At 47.5% G+C, this 25255-nt stretch overlaps 1 protein-coding gene across 1 annotated transcript; it reads left to right on the plus strand.

Annotated features, from left to right (window-relative positions):
* Positions 1-2964: 2964 nt before the first annotated feature.
* LOC117430752 (phosphatidylinositol 3,4,5-trisphosphate 5-phosphatase 2B-like) lies at positions 2965-24774 on the plus strand. Its single transcript, XM_058989402.1, has 27 exons — positions 2965-4942; positions 8087-8150; positions 10187-10325; positions 10700-10862; positions 11155-11295; positions 11607-11694; positions 11904-11993; positions 12117-12239; positions 12323-12437; positions 12551-12651; positions 12918-13020; positions 13249-13445; positions 13805-13922; positions 14269-14365; positions 14661-14799; positions 14878-14977; positions 15362-15450; positions 16125-16206; positions 19986-20075; positions 20307-20420; positions 20705-20793; positions 20880-20967; positions 21260-21415; positions 21841-21922; positions 22340-23129; positions 23543-23658; positions 23855-24774. The coding sequence occupies exons 1-27, from the start codon at positions 4806-4808 to the stop codon at positions 23946-23948; spliced, it is 3705 nt and encodes a 1234-aa protein (XP_058845385.1). The 5' UTR covers positions 2965-4805; the 3' UTR covers positions 23949-24774.
* Positions 24775-25255: the final 481 nt, after the last annotated feature.

Consider the following 25255-nt stretch of genomic DNA (forward strand, 5'->3'; position numbering starts at 1 on the left):
TCGATGTAAAGGTCATGACATACCACTTCTCTGTTTTTGATGTTCTTTCATAATCGGAGAGAAACCGATTATGCAATATGGATAAACATTTGTAGAGTGACAGAGTTAGGGTCAAACCTGGAGTCCTACTGTGTTTGACATACATTTGTGACATCCATCACAAATAGGTCTTCCTCTGTTTGTGCCTTGGGCAAAGTAGCAATAGGACCGGTCTAATATGGATACAATTGTGCCAACAGTTCTAAATTGGTTTCTATTCATTTTCACGGACAGAAGGACAGGTGGCTGCACCTACATTCACTTTGGCTACTGAGCCTATGGGTCAATAAAAACCTCAAACCCCTGATGGTGATATTAATCACCTGTAGCTCTCAGAATGCCAGGTTAGTTCATTCTCGTGTGTTTCCCTGCAGTGTCACTGTGGAGGGATGGTACTGGCAGGCTCCTAGCCCCAGGCTGGATCGCTCCGGGTTCACTGCATGTGTAACTGAAGGTGAAAAGGCAGTGAAAGCTTGACAAGGGAGATGGTGTCTGTGGATAACTTAAACGTGAGCTTTCGGCTGTGTTGTTTAGCAGGGTCTTTGTCTTTTATAAATAAGCCCCCTAGTTAAGAAGGCTGTGCCTCGCCATCAGGATCGGAATGTCGTCTTATAATTCCAGCAGAAGGAATAATGACAGCATCATTCCATTCAGTCAGCCCAGAGCGTGGGCGTGTGCTTTGGAAACGTTACATTAGAAATGAACCATATAAACAGAAACATCAGCTATTGATACATTTGACACATGTTCATATCGGGAGGACACCAATTGCCTGTTCCGTGATGGTGAGTAATTAATATACATTAATAAAAAAAAAAAACTTTCATATGGAATTTGTGAAATTTATGAATAGAAGTTCATAGTTCTGCAATAGCTCAGTAACTTAACAACTGAAGTGTGTGCCCCCATCCCTATTCACAAAACATTCAGCAACTATGAAGCATAACTTACTGTGAGCGTCACCCCTGTTGTCTTCACCCACACAAAGCAAGCACATTGAAGAACAGCAGTGTCTCAGGAGTCTGTCACTCAATGGAGAAGGGCAACGGGCTTCCCTTTGCATGCTTAAGACAGCCTGCCGAGGTATCTGAAGCGTGCAAACAATCTAAAAAGAATCTTACAAATATTTGTTCTTATGGCAAAATCCCAGAGGACTTTCATTTGCACATTGTGGTGGCTGGGAGCGAGTTTCGTTCCATGTTCTTTGGTTTGTCTATAAAATATGAGGGACTCAGAGTGGAAATGGAGCTGGAACTGTTAATGAACAGGCAAGTTTAAAGACAGGAGAATGATTGGTGCTTCTGCGTCAGCTTTCTGACCTGCGTCATTCAACTCCTCAGTCCTGCACAGCTCTGAGCGCAGCCTGCAGTATTATTTCCCATGGTTTTCCCATTGTTATATTACTGTATGCACTTACCATAGTTTACTCCAGTATAGTATACTTTTTATAAAGACCTTACCTGTTCTTTTGCTGCAGCGTGCCTCAGTACACAACAGCAAGGCAGAGTATGTGGTGGCTTCGCTATTGTCGCTAAACTGTTCTTTGAGAGTTATTTTGAACCCAAATGAAGTTTCTATTGCTAGAGGTCTATTTCTGAGGCAGCTTAGCAGTAAGTGGATTACAGAGTAAGTCAACAAAGGTCTTTACTCCAGCAATCCCCTCATGAAGAAACAGTCTGTGAAAGATGCCAAGTCATGTAACCAAAAAAACAACGGGACAGATCATGTAATTGGGAGACAAAACAACGGGCTGTCTTTCATGATTTTCCAGCGGGCCATAGAAAGACCAGCACTGTCATTTTATTTTGTATCACTCAGAAAAGCTATTTATAAAATATTCAAATACCAAGGACCGAACGATATGGACCGCAATGCCAAATTATTTTTAAGCTCTGCACTCAATTCAAGGGGAAACCCCCGTGCGTTGTTTTTAATACATCTATTCAAATGATGCTTTTTATTGTACAAGAAAACGATAAGCAGCAGCAATAGAATCTTTTCTCACTGGGTTCTGAAGAGTTCCAAATATGATGCAGTTACAGAACCCCTAATGGTTTAGAACACAAAATAAGGGTTCCAGAGAGATCTTGAAACCACATGACTCTTTATAAAAAAACACAGAGCCCTCTTGTCTAAGTGTGATCAAAAACTTGAAAACAGAAATACATTTACAATCCATCTGACCATATTCAATAAAAGACTAAAGTATTTTCAAAGTGATTCCTTCATTCTTTAATGAACTCCTGTTTTTTTTAAAGGAGATAAAATCATGTTAATGTTACAAAATAGAAAACAAAACACCTTTGAAGTCCTTAAGAGAGCTTGGAATATATAAATGAAAGACTGGAAGATACCCTTAAAAGAATATGTGAAAAAGAAAGCTACAGTAGGTAATAAGCTTTCTTCCAAACGGTTAGACTCGCATTTAGGATTAGCTATTGTTTGAGTTATAAAAAACATCATTGCTGATCATTCAGGAGTATCGACACAAAGTTTTGTCACCTTTCTATCATGTTTCCTATGACACTGTCATGATTCTGTGAACATGAAAGCCAGATGTTCAGTATCAATATCACAAGTTCAAATGCCTCCTGCCTTTACTAGCTTCATAACTCTGCTTTTACACTGTATTGTGGTGTTTGCTGTGGTTTGCATGGCCCCTGGTCGTTTTTGATAAGGTATTTGGTTTTTTTCTATTTTCAGATTTTATCGAGTGAGCTGTGCGGTGATGCTCAGTGGAGTGAAAGGGTCCCAGCTGTAGTTTGATGCTTTGTGTTTTTATGGAGTGACTCTGTGGTTAGGGGGGTGAGTTTGGGCTGCGTTACTGAGGACTGCACACAGCCTGCTCCCCAGGAAGTGAGTGGGAAGGGTGGAGGGTGGGGTACGAGGGGTATCTGCTGACTTCATTGCACTGCCCACCCCCCACCCCCCCAAGGTTAAAACAGCTGGGCAGACAGCCAGACTTCCTGTAGAAACCATAGCGCTATGAGAGCCTGAAAGAGGAGGGGTGGAGTAAAGACAGAAAATGGGACAGATATACAAACACATAGAAGCACAGAGAGAGAGAGTCAGAGACACGAGTTACAATGAAGAAAGTGGGGAAAGATGAGAAGATAGTGAGAAGGAGAGGTAGAACTAAAAGCAGAGAAGAACGTCATGAAAGACTCAGTCAGGAGGTTTGGGATCTGAAGAGCCAGGCAGCTGCAGAATGCTGGGCCTGAGATCTGCTGCAGGCGAGGGAGGGAGGGGAGAGGAGGAGAGAGAGAAGTACAAATGAAAATGTGAAAACTAAAAAGAGGGATGATCACATCCATATGGGGAGCTGCTGAGAAGGAAAACAGGAAGAGAACAGGCAGAGAAGGAAGGGGGGAGGAAAGACACAAGAGGAGGAGAGCAAAACTGCACAAAGAGAAAGAAAGTAAGAAAAAGGAATGAAATACAAATTAAGAGAGGAGCCACTCTGAGCAGTGCTGGGGTTTGAAGGGGGGGGGCACAGCTGATGGGGGAGGAGTTTCAAGGCTAGGTCTAGTGATGATGTGAACCCAGACTGTTTTCTATTTTTCTCTGAGCTCAAAGTGTCTTCTTCTCCCTGCGCCTGCATTCAGCCAGTGCTTCATTCTACAGACAGGGGCTCTTGAGGATCCATCTCTGCAGGACCCTGTCTGCCTGGACCGAGGTGGCAGTGCCCTGGCAATGAACCAAACTTACACCCCTCTTGTGGAGATGGACTGCCCTCACCTGGGGACAACCTAAAGAGTCTTTGTTTAAACAGGACCGATCCACTGAAGCAACAGGGATGTCTTAATCCCCATATATGGGAATCTCGGGGGAACTGAAGACTAATTTCATTGAGTTTGCCAGTGCTAGTATGCATATTTTATTGTCCAGTCTGGAACCGACTTTTCGGCAATGGTGAAGATTTTAATTTGTGTGCAGAGTCTGGTCTCTATTTTACACCTGCATCCCAATTACACTGCGTATATTCTCTTTGCATTGTTGTTTGGACAAAAAGTAACTAGAACTGGTCTCGGCCGCGCCTGATTACACAAAAGGATGCCAACTTCTGTAGAGCCCGAAATAAACACAGCAGGGCTGGGCTGTGAAGGGTTCTGGAGACACAGTGATGGTTCAGAAGCCAGCCAGGAGGCAACACCATGCTGAGTGAAACAAGGCGGTCTTACATCGCTCTTCATGGTCACAGGAACTTACTTCAAGCAGCGATTGATCTGCTAGCCAAAGCTTTTAACACATAAATACAAACTGCAACAAATACAAACTGCAATAAATGCAAACTGCAATACCGTCCACTGTCCTTGGGACCGCTTTTAAAATTGATGCACATCCTTGAGGGCAGGACAAGCAATAATCTTCTGCGGCAGAAATATTTACATTGTACCACTGGACTAAAGAAGCGGCTCCACTCAATCAAGCACACAGAGAAACGCTGAACTAGCATTGGGATCTGCACCAGTTCTCATTTCATTTTCTATTATTATTATTATTATTATTATTATTATTATTATTATTATTATTATTATTATTATTATTAGTAGTAGTAGTAGTAGTAGTAGTAGTTGTAGCAGTAAATGTAGTATTGGTAGTAGCATCAGTAATAATAGTATTTTTTTTTTTTTATAAACCTCTCTATCTGTATTGTCACACACTGCCTCTGCCTGCCTGGATACTGTGCCAACCCTTTTTCTCTGCACCTGATCTGGCATTACACTGGTTCAGCCCGGTTCAGCCCGGTTCAGCCCGGTTGGGCCATGACGACAGCAGCCTGGTACCATCGTGATATCAGCCGGGTGCAGGCCGAGGACTACCTCGCCCGGGCCGGGAGGGACGGCAGCTTCCTGGTGCGGGACAGCGAGTCGGTGCCTGGGGCCTACGCACTGTGCCTGCTGTGAGTATCTGTCTGTGTTTATCTCCTGTGTGTGTGCTGTGAGTACCCAGCGCCAGGCTCGCTCTGTCTGTGTTTATCTCCTGTGTGTGTGCTGTGAGTATCCAGCGCCAGGCTCGCTCTGTCTGTGTTTATCTCCTGTGTGTGTGCTGTGAGTACCCAGCGCCAGGCTCGCTCTGTCTGTCTGTCTGTCTCCTGTGTGTGTGCTGTGAGTACCCAGCGTCAGGCTCGCTCTGTCTGTGTTTATCTCCTGTGTGTGTGCTGTGAGTACCCAGCGCCAGGCTCGCTCTGTCTGTGTTTATCTCCTGTGTGTGTGCTGTGAGTACCCAGCGCCAGGCTCGCTCTGTCTGTGTTTATCTCCTGTGTGTGTGCTGTGAGTACCCTGCGCCAGGCTCGCTCTGTCTGTGTTTATCTCCTGTGTGTGTGCTGTGAGTACCCAGCGCCAGGCTCGCTCTGTCTGTGTTTATCTCCTGTGTGTGTGCTGTGAGTACCCTGCGCCAGGCTCGCTCTGTCTGTGTTTATCTCCTGTGTGTGTGCTGTGAGTACCCTGCGCCAGGCTCGCTCTGTCTGTGTTTATCTCCTGTGTGTGTGCTGTGAGTACCCAGCGCCAGGCTCGCTCTGTCTGTGTTTATCTCCTGTGTGTGTGCTGTGAGTACCCAGCGCCAGGCTCGCTCTGTCTGTGTTTATCTCCTGTGTGTGTGCTGTGAGTACCCAGCGCCAGGCTCGCTCTGTCTGTGTTTATCTCCTGTGTGTGTGCTGTGAGTACCCAGCGCCAGGCTCGCTCTGTCTGTGTTTATCTCCTGTGTGTGTGCTGTGAGTACCCAGCGCCAGGCTCGCTCTGTCTGTGTTTATCTCCTGTGTGTGTGCTGTGAGTACCCAGCGCCAGGCTCGCTCTGTCTGTGTTTATCTCCTGTGTGTGTGCTGTGAGTACCCAGCGCCAGGCTCGCTCTGTCTGTGTTTATCTCCTGTGTGTGTGCTGTGAGTACCCAGCGCCAGGCTCGCTCTGTCTGTCTGTCTCCTGTGTGTGTGCTGTGAGTACCCAGCGCCAGGCTCGCTCTGTCTGTGTTTATCTCCTGTGTGTGTGCTGTGAGTACCCTGCGCCAGGCTCACTCTGTTACACAGTTAGACAGTGGCTGCTGATTATTTTGATAATTATATACTGTTTTATGATTATTATTTTTTATATTAGGTGGCTCATGATTTGGCTGTAGTACAGTATTATGTTGTATTATATATGAATTGCAGTGCAATCATAAGAAGTAGAATCTACAGTATGTGCCGGTTTCTCTAGCTGAAATTCAAAGAACTTTCACAGTTTAACAGAGGTGCCAATGTATCAAACACAGGGTTCTCTCACTCTTCTGCTAGAGTTCCCTTCTGTTAATAAAAAGAGGTTATTCGAGTGTGCTGGGAGGATGCTGATTGTGTTCCTGTTTTATTTCCAATTAATTGAGCGTCCTTGAAAAAGTCACAGCACACTGAAGCCACCTGTCGATCCTTTCAGATGAAAATGACTGGGCTCAAGAGAAGAATGTGTAGCGCACAGTGTGCCTCGTAGCTATAGGAGCTAGTTACACAATCAGGTCCTAGCTATGGTAATTGCAGAGTCACAGTTATATGCAATAAACCTGAATATGCAATAACCAGTAGAACAGAGACATGAGTTTTTCTAAGAAATGCCATTGCGTCACATTTTATTGTGGTAAAGTTTTGTTCATTTTAAACTGACTGTACATTTTTAACAAATCTTTTGATAAGTATTCGAGCATCACTGCATGCAAAACGGTAGAGAATACACATGATTCTGCAGTTCAAAAAGCATACTGATCCAAATTATTGCAATACCCAATATTGCTGTTAGTTTGGACTTTCCTACCAGTTCAATTTAGGCTACTGTTACATTCATGCCTCAAAAAGCATTCAAACTCAATTGGAAATACATTCCAACATGATTCTTTTGACATTTTAAATGCTTACTATTGAAACAAAATATACAATTAGCTTAAAGAAATGTTTAATGAATGCATGTACAATGCAAAGATTGATTTTTTATTAACCTCAGCTTACTTTAACAAGCAGGCAAAAATAAATGAATCTCCAAAGAACTCCAAAAGACTGAAACTGGATTCATATTTGGGGGGTGACTCCCAACAGAAAAACAAGCTATTCTGCAGCTGCAGTTTGAAATGCAGCTCCTCCTCATTGCTTTGGCAGCAGGAACAAAAACAGAGTCCAAACTGAGTGCTCTGGCCCGCCACAGCCAGCACACACACTTTCCACACAAACCCTGTCCAGCAGCTCGCTCACGCTGCCAGCACTAGTCTTGGAATCCCTTTTTTTCCTTTGCTTTTTTTTATTGTCTAAGCACGCAGCTGTTTTGGCAGGGATTTCTTACTGGGAGGGCCAGGGGGTGTTGAAAATCCTTGTAGATAAACAGTATGTGATGACTGCATTGTCCAGGGCATGCTTGTAAAGAGGAGTTCATGATGAATGCCTTGCAGTTAAAGGCTTCACCAGAATCATATGCAGGGAATCCGTAAACATAAATCTGACCAACAGCCAAATTCAGTAGTTCGGGACAAACACCAATCACAAAATGTTTTAGTACAAATATTTATTGTAGAGAATGCGGAGTATGCGATTTAACAGAAAAGTATGCTGTATATACACATTCATTTGGCATCAAACCTAACTTGGTTTGAGGGTTCGCTGCCTGGCCAACTGGACGAGGCTGAGACCCCCATTTGATAAAACATAAAAACTGTTATTAAGAAAGGTGGAGATGGGGAGGTGGTGGGTTACGATGAAATCAAAACGCAACTGAGAGATAAGTGAAGAGGGTATTTATAGTGCTAACAATTTAAATTAGCTAATGTGTAAATTGAATGATTCAATTTGGTGATGCGGAGATTGGTGTCTGACCCTCCTCCTGAACTTTAATTATAAATTTCATTAAGAATAAAAGAGTTATCTATTTATAAAGATGCAAAGAACTGACTAATAAAAGCCATATACAGATATCTACAATAAAATGGAAACTGTTGTCACATTCTCTCTCTCTCTCTCTCTCTCTCTCTCTCTCTCTCTCTCTCTCTCTCTCTCTCTCTCTCTCTCTCTCTCTCTCTCTCTCTCTCTCTCTCTCTCCAGGTTTCAGTGCCATGTTCACACCTATCGAATCCTGCCTGATGAGGAAGGCTTACTGGCTGTGCAGGTGAGTGCGCCACCTACTCTCTCTCTGTCTCTCTCTCTCTCTATCACACGCACGCACGCACGCACGCACACGGTTGTCTTGCTGTCTTCCAGAGTGTAATAATTAGACAGCTACGCATGCAAACAAAACAAAAAGCAAAACATTAACAAAAAGCAAAACATTTTCCTATTCATCCAGCTGGGAGCAGCACTGCTCAGTGAAAGGGCTAATATCTTAACACCGGGGGACATCGCTAATGGACTCCCATTATATGATTCACAACTCCCCTTGCAGTGCATCTTTCAGGACATCATAACAATGTCAAACTACAGGGTGGATACTGGAATGGGGAATGCGTAATGCAAACTGTGTGTAAGCATCAAGGGCTGTCTCTTTAATGAGCTGCAGGTCTTGCTAATGAAAACTAGAGGAATTAAAAAAAAAAAAAAAACACCATAAAAGTAGACTGGGCTTCATTATGAGGCCAGTGCACAAAGTCGGCTTTACAATGTCTTACCGGGTTAGTGATTGTGACGACTATAGCGACAGCTCATTTTATATATGTTTTAATACAATGTAGTGAGAATTAAACAGTGGTGTAGTCAATCAGTCAGATTCTGTTACTGTTTGTGATGGTGAAATGGGTGTGATTTGCTTCTTAGGTGTATAGTTCATGATATTAAACATATTTTCAGTACTGAGCCCTGCTCACAAAGTTTTAGGAACGATTTAAAGATATATAGCCTGTTTAAATGCATTAAATAAAGTTTAATATTTTTTGTTCCAGACTGTTCTAAAAGAACCCATATGTTCTAGAAATGAACACCAGTCTAGAACACTTACATGGTGATTAAACTAGGGCACACCCTGTACAGTACAAGGTACAAAGACCCAACAAAGCCTTCATTTCAGGGCACGTCCAGCTAGGATTTATAAAATGCGTCTGTCAGTTGGCTGGCTGGACACATTGTGATAATTCCGGAAAGCTGATGAGGGTCCAAGCAAATCTGCTTCAATTGATGATAGGAACTTGATCAGGCTGTTCCAGTCCAAGCACCTCCATCCCATTACTGTGCTCAGATAATCTGCTTGTGTGTGTTACATTAATTAATTAACTTGGCACTTTAATTCTATATTTAAATTGGTCAGTTTGCAAACTTACAGCAAATGGTGTAAGTATGGTGCGAAAAAACGTAGTTAAAAGCAAAGTACAGTGCCAAGTTAGCATGCAAATTCACTGTGGTAAATTTTCATTAGGGGACTTCTGTAAGTTCAAGGAATGGTACATCTGCTCTGCTAGCCGCGATTCTGCTTATGATTATTTGTGTTCTGGCTTTATTTAGTCCTGTTTGCATAAACCAGGAGAATTAATAGAACCGTGCTGAGAAAAAATCTGCAGTCAACAGATAGACATTTCTGTAGAGGCTGTCGACCGCAGGGCACCGAGAGGGAAGCTCTCATGGTCTTTAAAGTGGGTTAGTGATTTCTGTAGCACGCTGGTTCGCTCAGCATGGCTGCTATCTGGATCAGGATGTGGGGGGAGCTGGTGTTTATTTTATTTTGATATGGGGCAGTCAGGCTTTTACACTAGAGCAAATTATTATTATTATTTTTATATGCTAATTCTGACAAGAAGGTAGAAATAAACCAGAAGAAAACGTTTTTGTTTACTAGTTTTGTAACATTAGAAGTGACCTTTTCTATTACTAATAAATGCGGTGCTAATTTGGAAAAAAAAATGAAATATGGCTGCAAGTCTTATTTGGAAATAGCCTTTTTACTTGATTTATCTCATTTGGACCAGATATACTCCAAAACGTCATCAGAGTGATTTTTTTTTCAGATAGTAAAAACGCACTCAAAAATTTACCAACTCATTTAACTAAGGGGCTTGTGAGTAGTTAATTGTTTTAGAATTTTACAGTGTGTTCCCCCCCCCCCCCATAAAAAGATGCAGCGGCCACTGCTTTTACTTTAATCTTGTTCACAAAATGCTCCCTCCCGATGCAATCAGAAGCAGCCAGTCTGAGAGCTGTGTTCTGTCTTCTTCTCTGCAGACGACGCAGAGGGTGCAGGTGAACTGTTTCAGGACGCTGGCGGACCTGGTTCAGAGTTACCAGCAGCCCCGCAAGGGCCTGGTGATCCCTCTGCTGTACCCCGTGGGGAACGACATCGAGCCCGGAGATGACGGCTCAGGTAAGGGAGGGGCGCTGGCTGAGAGCTCTTTGGAGAATTAAATACAGTTTGAAATGTGTGTTTCACGAATACCAAATTTCAGTTAATGTGTAAAATGATCCGCTTGAAACAGCCCACTCGTTTTGCAGTTGGGAGAGATATAGCAATTGCAATGGAGATTTTCTTGAGCAATGATGTTTGCAAGATGAATACAAGACTTTAGCTGTGAAAGTGGTTCTTTCTACTGCTCTTCCTGGTGTCTTTCTCACCTCTTTGCTAATAGCATCCATCTGAAAGGTACTTTTAAAAAAAGTGATAGCATCATAACGTTTGAAAAGCATTCAAATGAAACAAGATGAAGGATTTGCGTTTGAGAGATCGTTGTGTTTCCCCAGATGGCGAGGATGAGAGACCCGGTCCAGTCTGGTCCCAGAGTGCAGTGCAGGCCAGTCCCAGCAGTGCTGGTGCAGGGGAATCTTCTCCCTCACCCCCGCACCCTGCACAGACCTCCATCCCCCTCCTCCTCCAACAGAGGTTGCAGGAGATGGGCCCCCCCAGGTACATGCTGGTTTGAGACAGACCCCCAACTGCTTTGATTCCCCAGTTACTAGAATGCTGTGCCACCTGGTGTGCCCAGGAGAAAAGCACAGCTTCCACGTGACCCCGTTCTTCTATTAAAATCGTTTTTTGTAAAGCATTTTAAACAAAATAACATTGGTGTAATGTTCAGAGTTTTGACTGGATTGCAAATACCCTTCCGATGACCATACAATTAAAACCTTACAAAGGCTGCTGGGAGATCCAGCACTGCAGATGGTTCTGATTGGCTGCTGTGCCCCTGTAATTACAGTGGGGCGAGTGATCTGATTGGCTTGGCGAGTGAGTACCTGCGCACCCAGCTACACCTGGACCTGGAGGGAGTGAGGAACGGCAACTCGAACCTGCAGCACTTCAGCAAGGCTCTGGGGGCTGCCTGCGGGGGGCTGCACAGGTAACAACACAGAGCTAGAGGCACAGTGTGAGTCTATACCAACACGTTGCTGGATCAGAGACCACAGTGTATCTCTATATACAGAGTGGCAGAGGGCAGCGTGTGTGTTACATGAGGCTGTAAACACATCTAGGGAATCTGATAGAGAAATACAAATACAATGAGTGTTCTTGACCAGCTAACCAGGTCATCTTTAAAAATCTAGAGCTTGAGAGACACGGTTATGCCAAACAGATGTTTGTTGCTCTTGTCAAGGTACTCTTGTACTAAACACACTGTTGTTTCTCCTGGTTCCTGCTCCCTGCCCTCAGTGAGATTGACCTAACCCTGTCCAGTCTGGAGACCCTGGCCAAAGTGTTTGACGACCCAAGCCCGTCCCTGACCTTGGCTAAGACACAGGTAGGACACCACCTTTTGAAGTAGTAGTAGTAATATCCTCTATTTAATTTGCTCTTCATAAAATCTGTATCTGTATCTGTGGAAAAAAGCCCCTCTGGCAAAATGTGTGCCCTGTAGTGGGCACATGCGGAATACAGCTTGTGTTAGAAACGATTAACCACGTGGACCTGTCATGCGCTTTCTCTAACCTCTCTCCACTCCCCTCACAGGGTGTGCCAGGAGGGGGAGACTCAGATTTGGGGAGCCTCATCACTAAGATCTCCTCCCTGAACAGCCTGCTGTCCTCACTGGAGAGAAAGGTACTGGGATAAAAAAAGGAATAAAGAAACAAACGAAATTTAACAAACCAGCAATCCAGTTTGAAGAGAGGGCTCCTAACTGTGGGTGATGGCATTCTCTCACTTGTCCGTTTTCTTGGTCAGGTGCTGAAAGCCCTACAGGAGGCAGTGTCCAATCACAGCCTGACAGTGCCGCCAGCCCCGCCCACTGGGACCGCCCCCATCGCTCGCAGAAACGCCAGAGTCACGCCTGTTCACACCTTCCAGGTGATCTTTCTACCTGTTTGAATGCTTTGATCAGGTCAGTCTGTCTGGGGAAGGTGTGTCACTCTGTCTGTCTGTCTGTCCAGGTGAAGGTGGCTCGTGCTGGCAGGCTGGCTCTGCATATCGATGTGGACGGCGGGAGGCTGATCTTCGATAAGAGACCCGGGGCCTCACACGAGGAATGCGTCTCGCACGACAAGAGTGAGCGCGCGTTTATTATTATTATTAAAACACATTCTCCTTCTTGTTATCTGTAATCCGTCTCACTCCCTCTCTCTCCCTCTCGTTCTCCCTCCCTCTCTCTCTCTGCTCAGTCCTACAGCTGGTGAAGTACCGGAGCGCTCAGAACCGGCTCCGGATAGTCCTGGACTCCCAGAAGAACCAGCAGAGAGAGGTCATGTTTGAAAACGCCCGGGTGAGTACGGGACTACACAACAGCAACACTGAAAACTAGATCCTTTCCCTTTTCAGAATGGTCAATTACAGCACATTCTTTTCATCTCACTGCCCTACATCTCAAATGCATGGTGTGCTTGGTTTTTAGAACCAAGAAATCCTTGAACCCGTATCTTTCTTCTGGCGGGCAGAGCGCCATTGCAAGACCACACCGGATCCCTGCTCGCGATGGCTCTGGTTCAGTAAGTGATGATTCCAATGCCTGTGCTCTCGGTCTCTCTGCAGAAGAGGGAGGCGTTCTGCCAGCTGCTCCAGCTCATGAAGATGAGGCACTCCAAGCAGGACGAGCCCGATGTCATCTCCGTCTTCGTGGGCACCTGGAACATGGGTAACCCTGGGGATGGGGCTCTGCTTCCAGGAAGAGCAGAGGACCCTGGGGTCTCGGTCAAAATCAATTACAGACCAAATCTGCGCTAAATTCATTCAGAACAGCCCCTTTACATAAAGTCTTATTATATGTGCTTCTGTGTCCCTCATGTGTGACCAAACCTATCTTAAAATGCTTAAAAAATATATACTAATGTTTCCTCTCCTCTCTCTCTCTCCCCCGCCTCAGGCAATGCCCCTCCTCCCCAAGGCCTGACCTCCTGGCTCACCTCGACTGGTCTGGGGCGGGTGCAGGACGAGACCACAGCGGCGCTGCCCCACGACGTCTATGCCATCGGGACGCAGGAGAACACGCTGGGCGAGCGTGAGTGGGCCGAGCACCTGAGGGGGGCGCTGCGGAGCATCACTGACATCGACTTCAAACTGGTCAGCAGCGTTCCGCACAAGGGGGCTGTACAGTGTGTAAAGCAGAGCGGTCAAGCTGACCTTTTGTAGTTCACCAGATTCAGCATGACTTCAAAACAGCCTACTGGGCATGCAATCAACGAAGGTCTGTTTCACACCTTGATAGAGGGTCAAGAGAACACCATCTAACAACCCAACCATTGGCATCTCCAAAATTCACTGGGACCCAAAGGTGTTATATGCTGTAGTGGGGGAGGGTTTTCCATCCGGAGAAATTGATTTTTATTGGCAGAATGCTGCCGACTGGTACTGGAAAGGGTCTTTCCTGCAGAGTGCCAGTCTCTGCTGTGACGGCCTGCATGTCCGTGTCCCTCCTGCAGGTGGCGCTGCAGACTCTGTGGAATATCAAACTGGCGGTGCTGGTGAAGCCGGAACATGAGCACCGCATCAGCCATGTGGGCACCTCGAGTGTGAAGACTGGCCTGGGCAACACGCTGGGTATGGGAGAGAGTGTGGCAGCGTGTGTGTGTGTGTGAGTGTGAGTGTGAGTGTGTGTGTGAGTGTGTGTGTGTGTGTGCGTGTGTGTGTGAGTGTGAGTGTGTGTGTGAGTGTGTGTGTGTATGTGTGTGTGTGCGTGTGTGTGTTAAAACGGGTATCATATTTGTTACAAAGTGGAATTGAGTTTTTTCATTGTGGACGTCGTTCTGGGTTAAGGACACTGTACTTTCTGTTGCTGGCCCTGGGTCAGTTGGTATAATTTGTGTGTCAGATAGGTTTGACATTGCTGTAGACTCATCATCCCAGGATAATGGTTCTCAACAAGCTGCTGCCGCGTGTGTTTCAGGGAATAAGGGAGCAGTCGGTGTCTCCTTCCTCTTCAACGGGACCTCCTTTGGCTTCGTCAACTGCCACCTCACCTCTGGCAGTGACAAGACAATCAGGTAAAAACGACAAAACTGACCTCTAAAAGGATAATAACACAAGCTTGACGAGAAGCCCCTGGCTGCCCAGGCTGTTGAGACATTGATGAAGGCGTTATAGTGTTCCTTTAGTATTACGACACAAACTACCTGTATTATGGATGAACTCCATGTATTATTAGCGTAAGATATGTGGAATATACATTCAAATGAATGTTATTCTGTTAGAGGCTGCCTGTTTCAGGTAGCGACACCCCTTCACAAGGTTTCTGTCTGTTTGTTTGATGAATAGTTCTGTGGTTTTCCAAACCTGCAGGCGGAACCAGAACTACCAGGACATCTTGCGTCTCCTGTCTCTGGGGGACAAGCAGCTGAGTGCCTTTGACATCAGCCTGCGCTTCACTCACCTCTTCTGGTGTGGTGACCTCAACTACCGGCTGGACCTGGACGTGGAGGTACACCCCTGTCTGTCTGTCTGTCTAGACCCAGCGCCACACTCCTCTAACTCTGAGACGCTGTGTCGCCCCCTGCAGGAGATCCTGAGACACGTCACCAAGCGGGAGTTCGAAGAGCTGATGTGTGCTGACCAGCTGACCCGCGAGCGCGACAAGAGGAAGGCCTTCCTGCACTTCAGTGAGTGGAGCGCCCTCTTCCTCTTCCTCTCGCACTGTGACTCTCCTTCCCCTTCTCTCTCTGGCTTTGTAAAAACCCTGTTAAATGGTGGTAGTCTTTGTTCAGTGGATAAAAGCTTGGTAAACAGCAGGGAGTTAACCAAGGTAAAGTGTTACAGGTCTACATAAAGAAATCCAACCAAATGAGTTAGAAGTGATGATGCCTTGTGTTCCTTTGCACCGTTGTGAGGCTTGCAGACTGTCTTTATTCTAGTGCATGTCAAATAACACCAGACAAAGTGGATTTACTGCCATCCTCTGCTCTGACCAGCCAGTAAATCCCTTTCAATACTTCTGAATGGGAGTGAGCAGCACCCCCGGTTAATTCGGTTTTCTCTTTCTGCAGATGAAGAGGAAATCGCATTCCCGCCCACCTACCGTTACGAGAGGGGGTCCCGGGACTGTTACCTGTGGCAGAAATACAAGACCACTGGGGTGAGGCCCCTACACAGTGATCACAAATTACAAGACGCACACATTTCATTCTGTATTACAAACCTTGAGGCGCATTGAGACGCAAAACTCCAGGTGCTTTTGCTCAGAAACTACCCCACGCAATACTTCTGTCAGTTCATGGTAGTACTGTCTCCACTGTAGTATCGTGGCTCAGTCAATGGTGTTGTAACTTTTTGGTATCATGATATATTGTGGGCACCGTTATATTTCCCAACACTCCTCAGAGTGCTTTGATATACTTTGAGAAAGAAAACATCAGCTATACTCCTACAATTCAAAGAAGTGAAGTAAAACATCCACTTCCATATGTCTTACTACTGCAAGTTTGATAAGCGTAGCCATTGGTTCCTCGTTTGTTGCTTTTCTTTTCTTTTTTATCTGTCATAATATAATGCTCATAATAAAAAAAACACAAGGCTGCTTTCTGGTACCCAGTCTCTTTGTAGGCTGTAGGTCACATGGGCTGATTGAAGCCAGGCCATTAGAGAGTTAACTGACCTACAACACAGGAAGTGAATGATTAAGCATTTGAAATATGTGCACACCCCGCAGTGTATAATACATCTGAGATTTATAAAACGTGTTAGAAGTGCTTTCAGGTGGACAGCAGCTGGACAGTAACGTGCGTCTCTTTCCGTTGTCTCTGTCTGAAGGTGCGGATCAACGTCCCCTCGTGGTGTGACCGCGTGCTCTGGAAGTCCTACCCGGAGACACACCTCGTCTGCACCTCCTACGGTAAGTCTGTGCCGAGTCGCTAACGCAAGAGCCAGGTCATGAGAAAGAGAAATCATTGTGCTTGTATTCTTGTTGATAGAGAATCACGCTTGCTCAGATATTCCCAGAAGCAGACACAGTGATTGGAAATGACACGTTGTCACAAAGACGGCCAGAGTGGGTGGCGTCAGACCAGAAGCAGGAAGGAATACAGAGACAGTGGTTGTGATGAGCTGAGTGCAATGGCTGCACTCAGCGTTTATTAACAAATAAAAAGGTTTTAAACGGTACACAAAACAGGACACGGCACTTGCGCCAAAATAAAGAGACAGACAAAACGGACTAACACTAAACAAACGGTGCACGGAGACAAACAAACACGGTGAGAACAAACAACTATTATATTTACTTCTAATGATTTTAACTCTCCTCTCTCTCACCCGTTCTCCTCTTCCGAACACCCAACCCTGAGTGCAAGAAATGTGCGTCTATATATACTATTGTGCTGGGATTCAATTACTAATTAATTATTCACTTGAATCCCAGCACGTGAATTAATTCTGTGCAACCCCGTGCTCACATATTACATTTAACCAGCACGTGAAGTGATTTGTGCTCTCCTCGTGCCTAAATACAAATCTACACTTTTTAAATACACGTGAAACACAGACCCGTTTATATCCCGTGTACCAATCTATACACCGACATTTAACACACACACGCACGCAACATACAACACAGATCACACAAATGCACACAGGGGCGGGGCACTTTGCCACATATACCCCCCCTTGTGCGCAGCACACATGGCCTCAACGGCCACCTCCCCCCTTAAAAACCCAGCAGTCCAGAACAAAGTCTCGGGCTGGGAAGGGAGGCTTCAGTGGGCCCTTGGCTGGCAATGCTGTCAGCACCCCTGCCGGTAGTGGCACGGCTGACAGCCTGTTGGTCCCGTCCTGCAGCGAAAAAGCTGCGGGGGCAGGTGGTCCCCCGACCTCCCCCTTCTTCGTAGCCGGCAGCTCCCTCCTGTGGGGCTCCGGCCACAAGAACTCCTGCAGCGAAACTGCTGCTGGGGAAAGTGGTCTCCAGACCTCCTCCCCCTTCTTCGTGGCCGGCAGCTCCCCTTTCTGGGGCTCCGGCCACCGTACTCCCTGCGGAGGTACGGGCAGCAGAGGCAGCTCCTGCTCCTCTGCTCCGGGCGGTGGTGGAGGCAGAGGCAGCTCCAGCTCCTCTGCTCCTGGCGGTGGTGGAGGCAGAGGCAGCTCCAGCTCCTCTGCTCCTGGCGGTGGTGGAGGCAGAGGCAGATCCAGCTCCTCTGCTCCTTGCGGTGGTGGTGGCGGAGGCAGAGGCAGCTCCTGCTCCTCTGCTCCTGGAGGTGGTGGAGGCAGAGGCAGCTCCTGCTCCTCTGCTCCTTGCGGTGGTGGTGGCGGAAACAGAGGTAGCTCCAGCTCCTCTGCTCCTGGCGGTGGTGGAGGCAGAGGCAGCTCCAGCTCCTCTGCTCCTGGCGGTGGTGGAGGCAGAGGCAGCTCCAGCTCCTCTGCTCCTGGCGGTGCTGGCTCCCTCTGCTGTGGCGGCTGGGCATGTGCGCGCCGTGCTGCCTTCAGCAGCATAGCGAGAGGCTGCTGGGGGACACCAGCATCCTGCCCTTCTCCCCCCAAAAAATTTTCAGGGGGTTGAGCCTGTAACCCCTCCCCTTCCGGCTCTTGGGGCTGAACCAGCAGGCATTTCCCCTCTGCTGGTGGCTTGGGTCCCAGAGCTGTGGAAGCCCCGACTTGCCTCCCTTTGGGCTGTGGACGCACCGACTCCTCCCTTTTGGGCTGTGGACGCACCGACTCCTCCCTTTTGGGCTGTGGACGCACCGACTCCTCCCTTTTGGGCTGTGGACGCACCGACTCCTCCCTTTTGGGCTGTGGACGCACCGACTCCCCCCTCTTGGGCTGTGGACGTTCGGGCTCCCCCCACTCAGGCGTAGGACGTTCGGGCTCCTCCCACTCAGGCGTAGGACGTTCGGGCTCCTCCCACTCAGGCGTAGGACGTTCGGGCTCCTCCCACTCAGGCGTAGGACGTTCGGGCTCCTCCCACTCAGGCGTAGGACGTTCGGGCTCCTCCCACTCAGGCGTAGGACGTTCGGGCTACTCCCACTCAGGCGTAGGACGTTCGGGCTCCTCCCACTCAGGCGTAGGACGTTCGGGCTCCTTCCGCTTGGGCTGTGGACGCTCAGGCTCCTCCCGTTTGGGCTGTGGACGCTCAGGCTCCTCCCATTTGGGCTGTGGACGCTCAGGCTCCTCCCATTTGGGCTGTGGACGCTCAGGCTCCTCCCATTTGGGCTGTGGACGCTCAGGCTCCTCCCGCTCGGGCTGTGGACGCTCAGGCTCCTCCCGCTCGGGCTGTGGAGGCAAAACCAGCAGGCATTCACCCTCTGCTGGTGGAGATGGGGACAGCAGGTACTCACCCTCTGCTGGTGGAGATGGGGACAGCAGGTACTCCTCTGCTGGTGGTCCTGCTACCTGGGCTGCTGTTCCATTTATGGTTGCCTCCAGGTAGCTGAGGACAAACTCCACACCTTCCTCCAAGGTGTTTGGGGTGTGTTCCTCCTGATATGCCTCCCATCTCTCACAGTCCATCATCCACAGAGCCCGGACGACCATGGGCAGAGACTGGGCCTCCAGCACAGCATTCTCCAGGAACCAGCCCCGCAGTTTGATGGCGTCTTCTGCCATTGACTCTCTTTTTTTTTTTTTCCCCCAAAACAATATTTGTAATCCCCTTTTTTTTTTTTTTTTTTTTTTTTTTAAATCCAGACCCCTCCTGGTCTGACGCTTGGAGGCGCGGCTATCCCACTTCTGACACCACGTGTCACAAAGACGGCCAGAGTGGGTGGCGTCAGACCAGAAGCAGGAAGGAATACAGAGACAGTGGTTGTGATGAGCTGAGTGCAATGGCTGCACTCAGCGTTTATTAACAAATAAAAAGGTTTTAAACGGTACACAAAACAGGACACGGCACTTGCGCCAAAATAAAGAGACAGACAAAACGGACTAACACTAAACAAACGGTGCACGGAGACAAACAAACACGGTGAGAACAAACAACTATTATATTTACTTCTAATGATTTTAACTCTCCTCTCTCTCACCCGTTCTCCTCTTCCGAACACCCAACCCTGAGTGCAAGAAATGTGCGTCTATATATACTATTGTGCTGGGATTCAATTACTAATTAATTATTCACTTGAATCCCAGCACGTGAATTAATTCTGTGCAACCCCGTGCTCACATATTACATTTAACCAGCACGTGAAGTGATTTGTGCTCTCCTCGTGCCTAAATACAAATCTACACTTTTTAAATACACGTGAAACACAGACCCGTTTATATCCCGTGTACCAATCTATACACCGACATTTAACACACACACGCACGCAACATACAACACAGATCACACAAATGCACACAGGGGCGGGGCACTTTGCCACACACGTTTACATGATTTCAGCAAACCAGGAAGTGATGATGGCATGGACCTAGCTCAGGACAAGCTGTCCAGGTCATCAGATCAAAGTCACGTTTTGAAGAATTTCACGGCCATATAAGATGTTCCCCTCATGAACAATAGTTGAAAAGAAACACAGCAAACACATTCAAAATGCATTCAAGACTGTCCTTAAAAGAAGTCCTAATGCTAACTTTTATTGTTTATTTCCTATGATGTAATACCAATACAATATCAAATCAACGTGACCCAATGGGCTGCAATGGGTTCCATTTCATACCCTCTGGAACTTTTCTCCTGTTCTTCAGGCTGCACTGATGACATCACCACCAGCGACCACTCCCCTGTCTTTGCCTCATTCCAGGTCGGAGTGACATCACAATTCATCTCGAAGAAAGGTGAGGCCACGCCCCCCATTCCCCAGTCTGTAGAGCTGAGTAGACAGTGCCCTATTTGGCAGCATACAGTTTAAACTCTTAGGCAGACGGCCTTTAAGTCAAGTAGACAAACGTTTTCACAAGTGCACTGGAAAGAAACCCTAGAGATATCATCTGCCCCCTGCAGGTGAGGCTGTCCTTTACAGTCTTAGCCAGTCAGGGGTCCCATTTGTCCTCTCTCTTCCTGTGCAGACCCGGGTTTGAGTGTGGAGCGAGCCTGCATTGAGCTGGAGGGGATTGAAGCCATTGTGAAGACCGCTAGCAAATCCAAGTTCTTTATTGAGTTCCACTCATCCTGCCTGGAAGGTAGGGGGCGCTGTTTGGTTGCCATTACAACAACAATGAGATACTGTTTGTGTGGGTTTAAAGGATGCATTTGTAAAATCATATCAATTGTAATTCTAAAACAAACAACAACTTAAAACTACTTACAAGAACTTAGTAACTTAGTTAATTGTGCGGCTGATGATTCGGTGTAAAGATCTCTGAGAATCCAGATCAGGGCATCACACAGTATGTTTCTGCTGTGACCCTCTCTTACGCCCCCTGGATCTGATGGAGGTATTGCTGCTGTCCTGTGCCCTGTACAGAGTTCAGGAGGTCGAGTGAGAATGATGCTCAGAGCTGTGAGGTGACCGGATTCCTGAAGCTGGGCTGGTCAGCCAAACAGCTGCCCAAGGTGAGCACAGATCTGTGCGTGCAGCACTGTGTCAGTGTGGCTCTGGTGGTGCAGTGCAATGATTATATTACACCCCCTCTCTTCAGCTCACCCCGATCCTGCCTGACATGGAATACCTCCGGGATCAGCACATGCTTCTCTCTGTCAAGTCCTGCGATGGATACGAGTCATACGGTCAGTGCAGTTATTATCAGCCTTGTCATTCCATACCATGGTAATAGAAAACGAATCCTGGGGTTGCTATTCAATTTAACAATACTTATTTACAGCTTAACTCCCAACTTCTTACAGATCCGGTCACAGCTGTTAGATGAATTTCTGCTGCATTGGAATGGATTGTAAATGTCTGGACTAGAATCTATCAGCTATTCAGATGCCATTCCAATGATATTCCATGTGTACATTTGCAAGGCATTATAGAGCTGTGTGTCAATGCTGTACGCCTCGGCTCTGTCTCCACCTGCAGGTGAGTGCTGCATTGCGCTGCGTTCCCTCATCGGCAGCACTGCCCAGCAGTTCGAGATGTTCCTGACTCACCGTGCCGAGGAGATGGGCTCCATACGCGGGCGTATCCGTGTTTGCGTGCCGAAGGACCGGCGCGGAACGAGAGAGAGGATCTATGGTAATCCCAGTCACTCAGAGGCCCACCTCATTGGGGCTGTGCTGTTTGCAGAATGCAGATCCTTTCAGAAGGTTCCTCTTTTTGAAGTTGCTGTTTTCAAACTTCCATATTGAAGCAGATGCATCCTGAGTCAATGACATGCCGGGCAGACCACAGGGGTGATGCTATGGTTAAGACTTCCTTGCCTCGGATGAGTCACGTCAAGACACTACAGTGTACATGCATTTGAAATTGATTAGAGCTGATAGGCAGTGTGGCTATGGGGATTAGAGAGGAGTGACTGAGAGGCAGTGTGGTCTGTTTTCTTTTAGTTTCACTGCTGGTATCAGTCTGATTGCAACAGCTGTCTATGTAGCTATTGTTAAAGTGTTTTCATGTGCTCTATTTTTCGCCTCTTTGCCTCTCTGAATGCTCGTCTCCTGCAGAGTGCTTCTGCCTTGAGAAGGATGAGAATGGGGAGATGAGAGGCGGGCTGTCTCCCCGGACACCCCTCAGCCATGGTGCAAGGTGAGGTGCGCGGTATTGCCCTACACGCTGACAGGAGTACATTGTCACAATTGTTTTCCATGTATGTGATGTTCCGTTAGAATCAAAGGCTCCTGGTTTGAAAGCAGTTTTGCTTCAGTACCTCCTTGTGACCACAAGGGGGTGGTAAAGCTTGGGTAAATTTGTGGACAGCTTTTGAATGTCTAATACTACAAAATGAATGTTCACAAGGTTCACAGCAATGAACAGGCATGCTTATATTGCTTTCTGAAGGTGCAGTATAGGGATCGCTGTGGATAGCTTTATAAATAATATTTGAAGGTAGAATTGTGATGGCAGACCACAATGTAGTTTTTAAATGCTTAGTACTCACAGCTCCAGCCCCAGTGCTCTGCGCTATCACAGCGGTAACTCTTTCCTTGTTTCTTGTTTCTACAGCGCTCCTGTCTCCTCTGAAACCCCCAGCAGCTACACCAACCCTGCCTACTTCATATTCGAGGCGGTCGTCCCGCCACAGAAGGGGCCCCCAGAGGGGGGGCGAGCTCCACCAGCCAGTGAATCCCAGCCAGTGTGGCGCAAAGACCCCACACTGCACCCCAAACTGCTGACCCAGGACAGCAAATCCCCTCGCAGAGCCAACTTTGCTGAAATTGAAATCCCGGGGTACCCCCCACACTACCGGAGCCCCCGAGAATGCACATCGCAGCCCGGCTCCTCCTACCAGCTCTTCCCTGCCAAGGACCGAGCCCCAGTGAGCACAGCCCAGCCCAGGGCAACCCCAGAGACTAGCCTGTATAGCGACCAGTCCTTACAGTACAAAGCCTCTTTGTGTAAGGATCTGCCCTCTCCGAATAGGGACCAGCAGAACTACTATATGAAACATGCTGGTGTGTATGAAGACCAGTCTTCATTCTATAAGGACCCGCACAAGCTGAATAAGGACACGCCCCTTTTCTATAAGGCCCAAGTCAAGGCCCTGCCTCCGAGGCGCTCCCGAGCCGAGGCTGCCCCCTGGATCGTGGAACCTCAGTTTGGAGGCAACGCGGGAGACCACTCCCTCACCGCGCTCCAGATCGCCAAATCACTCAGCGAAGTGGACTTCCAGCCAATCGGAAGCGAGTATTCAGTCCCCAGGGGGCGGGGGCGGGGTCCGGTGTATGGAGTCCCTGCCTTCTCTGATGTGTGGAGTCGAGGAGGCTGCTGGGAACCCCACCCAGCACAGCGAGAGGTACTGACAGAAACATTGTTACTGTTATTGTAGGGCCTTTAATCTTGACGTTTCATTTTAGGTGGTTCATCAGAGCGTGCGAACGATACTGTACTGATAGCTGACAGTGAAACAGTCAAACGCTTTTCCATTAACATGAAGCTCTAAAATACCCTTTTTGTTACCTAATTAGATTAATAGGTTCACAATTAGTTTTTTAACGAATAAAGCTGATAATGCAACATTCATAATTGATTAAATCCTTTAACTATTATTATTATTATTATTATTATTATTATTATTATTATTATTATTATTATTATTAATAATAATAATAGTAGTAGTAGTAGTAGTAGTATTCGTATCATTGCTGTTGCTGCTGTTATTTCTGATGTCGGCGCTTCATGATGTTGTCTGTCGCCCCCTGTGTGCAGGTGCTGGCAGTGCATGGTGTGCCAGGGACAGTGGGGGAGTGGCTCAGGGTGCTGGGACTGCAGCGGTATGAGACGGGGCTTATCCTGAAGGGCTGGAATGAGCTGGAATACTTCAGGTGAGGGGCCGTCTCCTCCTGGGGCCAACAGGGCTCCTGTCCTAAAGATACTCGCTTTCCATCCCAGCCCAGCAGGGGGGACGGGTTTCAATGGAAACCACAACTTCTGCTGAAAAGAAGACTATCCGAGTGACTCTGAGCAGGGTGCTACTGGGAGTGCCTGATCTAACGGAATCGTTTCCTGTTTTGTTTGCAGTGACATCACTGAAGAGGATTTGCTGGAAGCTGGAGTGAGGATCCCCGCCCACAGGAGGGTGATCCTGGAAAACCTTCGGGAAATCTGGGATTAGCGATTGGGAGTTGTGCAAATAACAACTGCAGTAGGAATGACCTCTTTCCCATCGTGGCTCATGTGTCTGTGCTTGAATGACCTCTTTCCCATCGTGGCTCATGTGTCTGTGCTTGAATGACCTCTTTCCCATCGTGGCTCATGTGTCTGTGCTTGAATGACCTCTTTCCCATCGTGGCTCATGTGTCTGTGCTTGAATGACCTCTTTCCCATCGTGGCTCATGTGTCTGTGCTTGAATGACCTCTTTCCCATCGTGGCTCATGTGTCTGTGCTTGAATGACCTCTTTCCCATCGTGGCTCATGTGTCTGCGCTTGAATGACCTCTTTCCCATCGTGGCTCATGTGTCTGTGCTTGAATGACCTCTTTCCCATCGTGGCTCATGTGTCTGTGCTTGAATGACCTCTTTCCCATCGTGGCTCATGTGTCTGTGCTTGAATGACCTCTTTCCCATCGTGGCTCATGTGTCTGTGCTTGAATGACCTCTTTCCCATCGTGACTCATGTGTCTGTGCTTGAATGACCTCTTTCCCATCGTGGCTCATGTGTCTGTGCTTGAATGACCTCTTTCCCATCGTGGCTCATGTGTCTGTGCTTGAATGACCTCTTTCCCATCGTGGCTCATGTGTCTGTGCTTGAATGACCTCTTTCCCATCGTGGCTCATGTGTCTGTGCCTGAATGAGCCGAAGAGACAATCATTGGCGCTCTGCACATTTTTATTCTTCCCTATGTTGGAGAGACATTGCCTCCTTGTGGCCTGTTATCTGTTCACTGAGAAATAGACATCCAGTTGCTGAAATCCTTCTTATTAAATTGCATTCAAGTGGCTGTGGTTGGTTTCATCATGCAGACAGCCAGGCTTATCCCAGTTCATCCCCTGGGCCCCCTGCGCCTTGCATCATCTGCTTCTGGTATCTCCTACTGTTTTGAAATGAAATATCACATTTACCTTATATTCATTTCCAGTACAAGTGTGTGTATTTCTTTATCAGGGATTAGCGCTAACCTTGTTTCACAGCCACTCTTGTAATTACATCTCAGTCCCAAATCATTTGAAAGCTAGTGAGTTTTTTGCGCAGTGAAGTAATCTGGCACCACTGTAGGTGGCTGTCTTGTAAAACACTGCCGTCTGAACGCAGCTCACCGCTACCACCCCTGTGCTGACTCGGGAGCGGCGAAGACGAACACACGCTGTCCTCCGAAGCGTGTGCCGTCAGCCGACCGCTTCTTTACACTCTGCAGACTCACTGTGCAGTCGCCACAGAGCTACCGCGTCGGAGGACAACGCAGCTCTCGGGCAGCTTACAGG

The sequence above is a fragment of the Acipenser ruthenus genome, chromosome 16 (assembly GCF_902713425.1).
Source record: "Acipenser ruthenus chromosome 16, fAciRut3.2 maternal haplotype, whole genome shotgun sequence".
Taxonomy (NCBI): Eukaryota; Metazoa; Chordata; class Actinopteri; order Acipenseriformes; family Acipenseridae; genus Acipenser; species Acipenser ruthenus.

Coding starts and splice junctions, on each gene's coding strand:
- LOC117430752 (XM_058989402.1), top strand. CDS start 4,806: ATGACGACAGCAGCCTGGTACCATCGTGATATCAGCCGGGTGCAGGCC. Junction 12,438..12,550: donor ATGCGTCTCGCACGACAAGA/GTGAGCGCGCGT, acceptor CTCTCTGCTCAG/TCCTACAGCTGGTGAAGTAC. Junction 12,652..12,917: donor TCATGTTTGAAAACGCCCGG/GTGAGTACGGGA, acceptor GTCTCTCTGCAG/AAGAGGGAGGCGTTCTGCCA.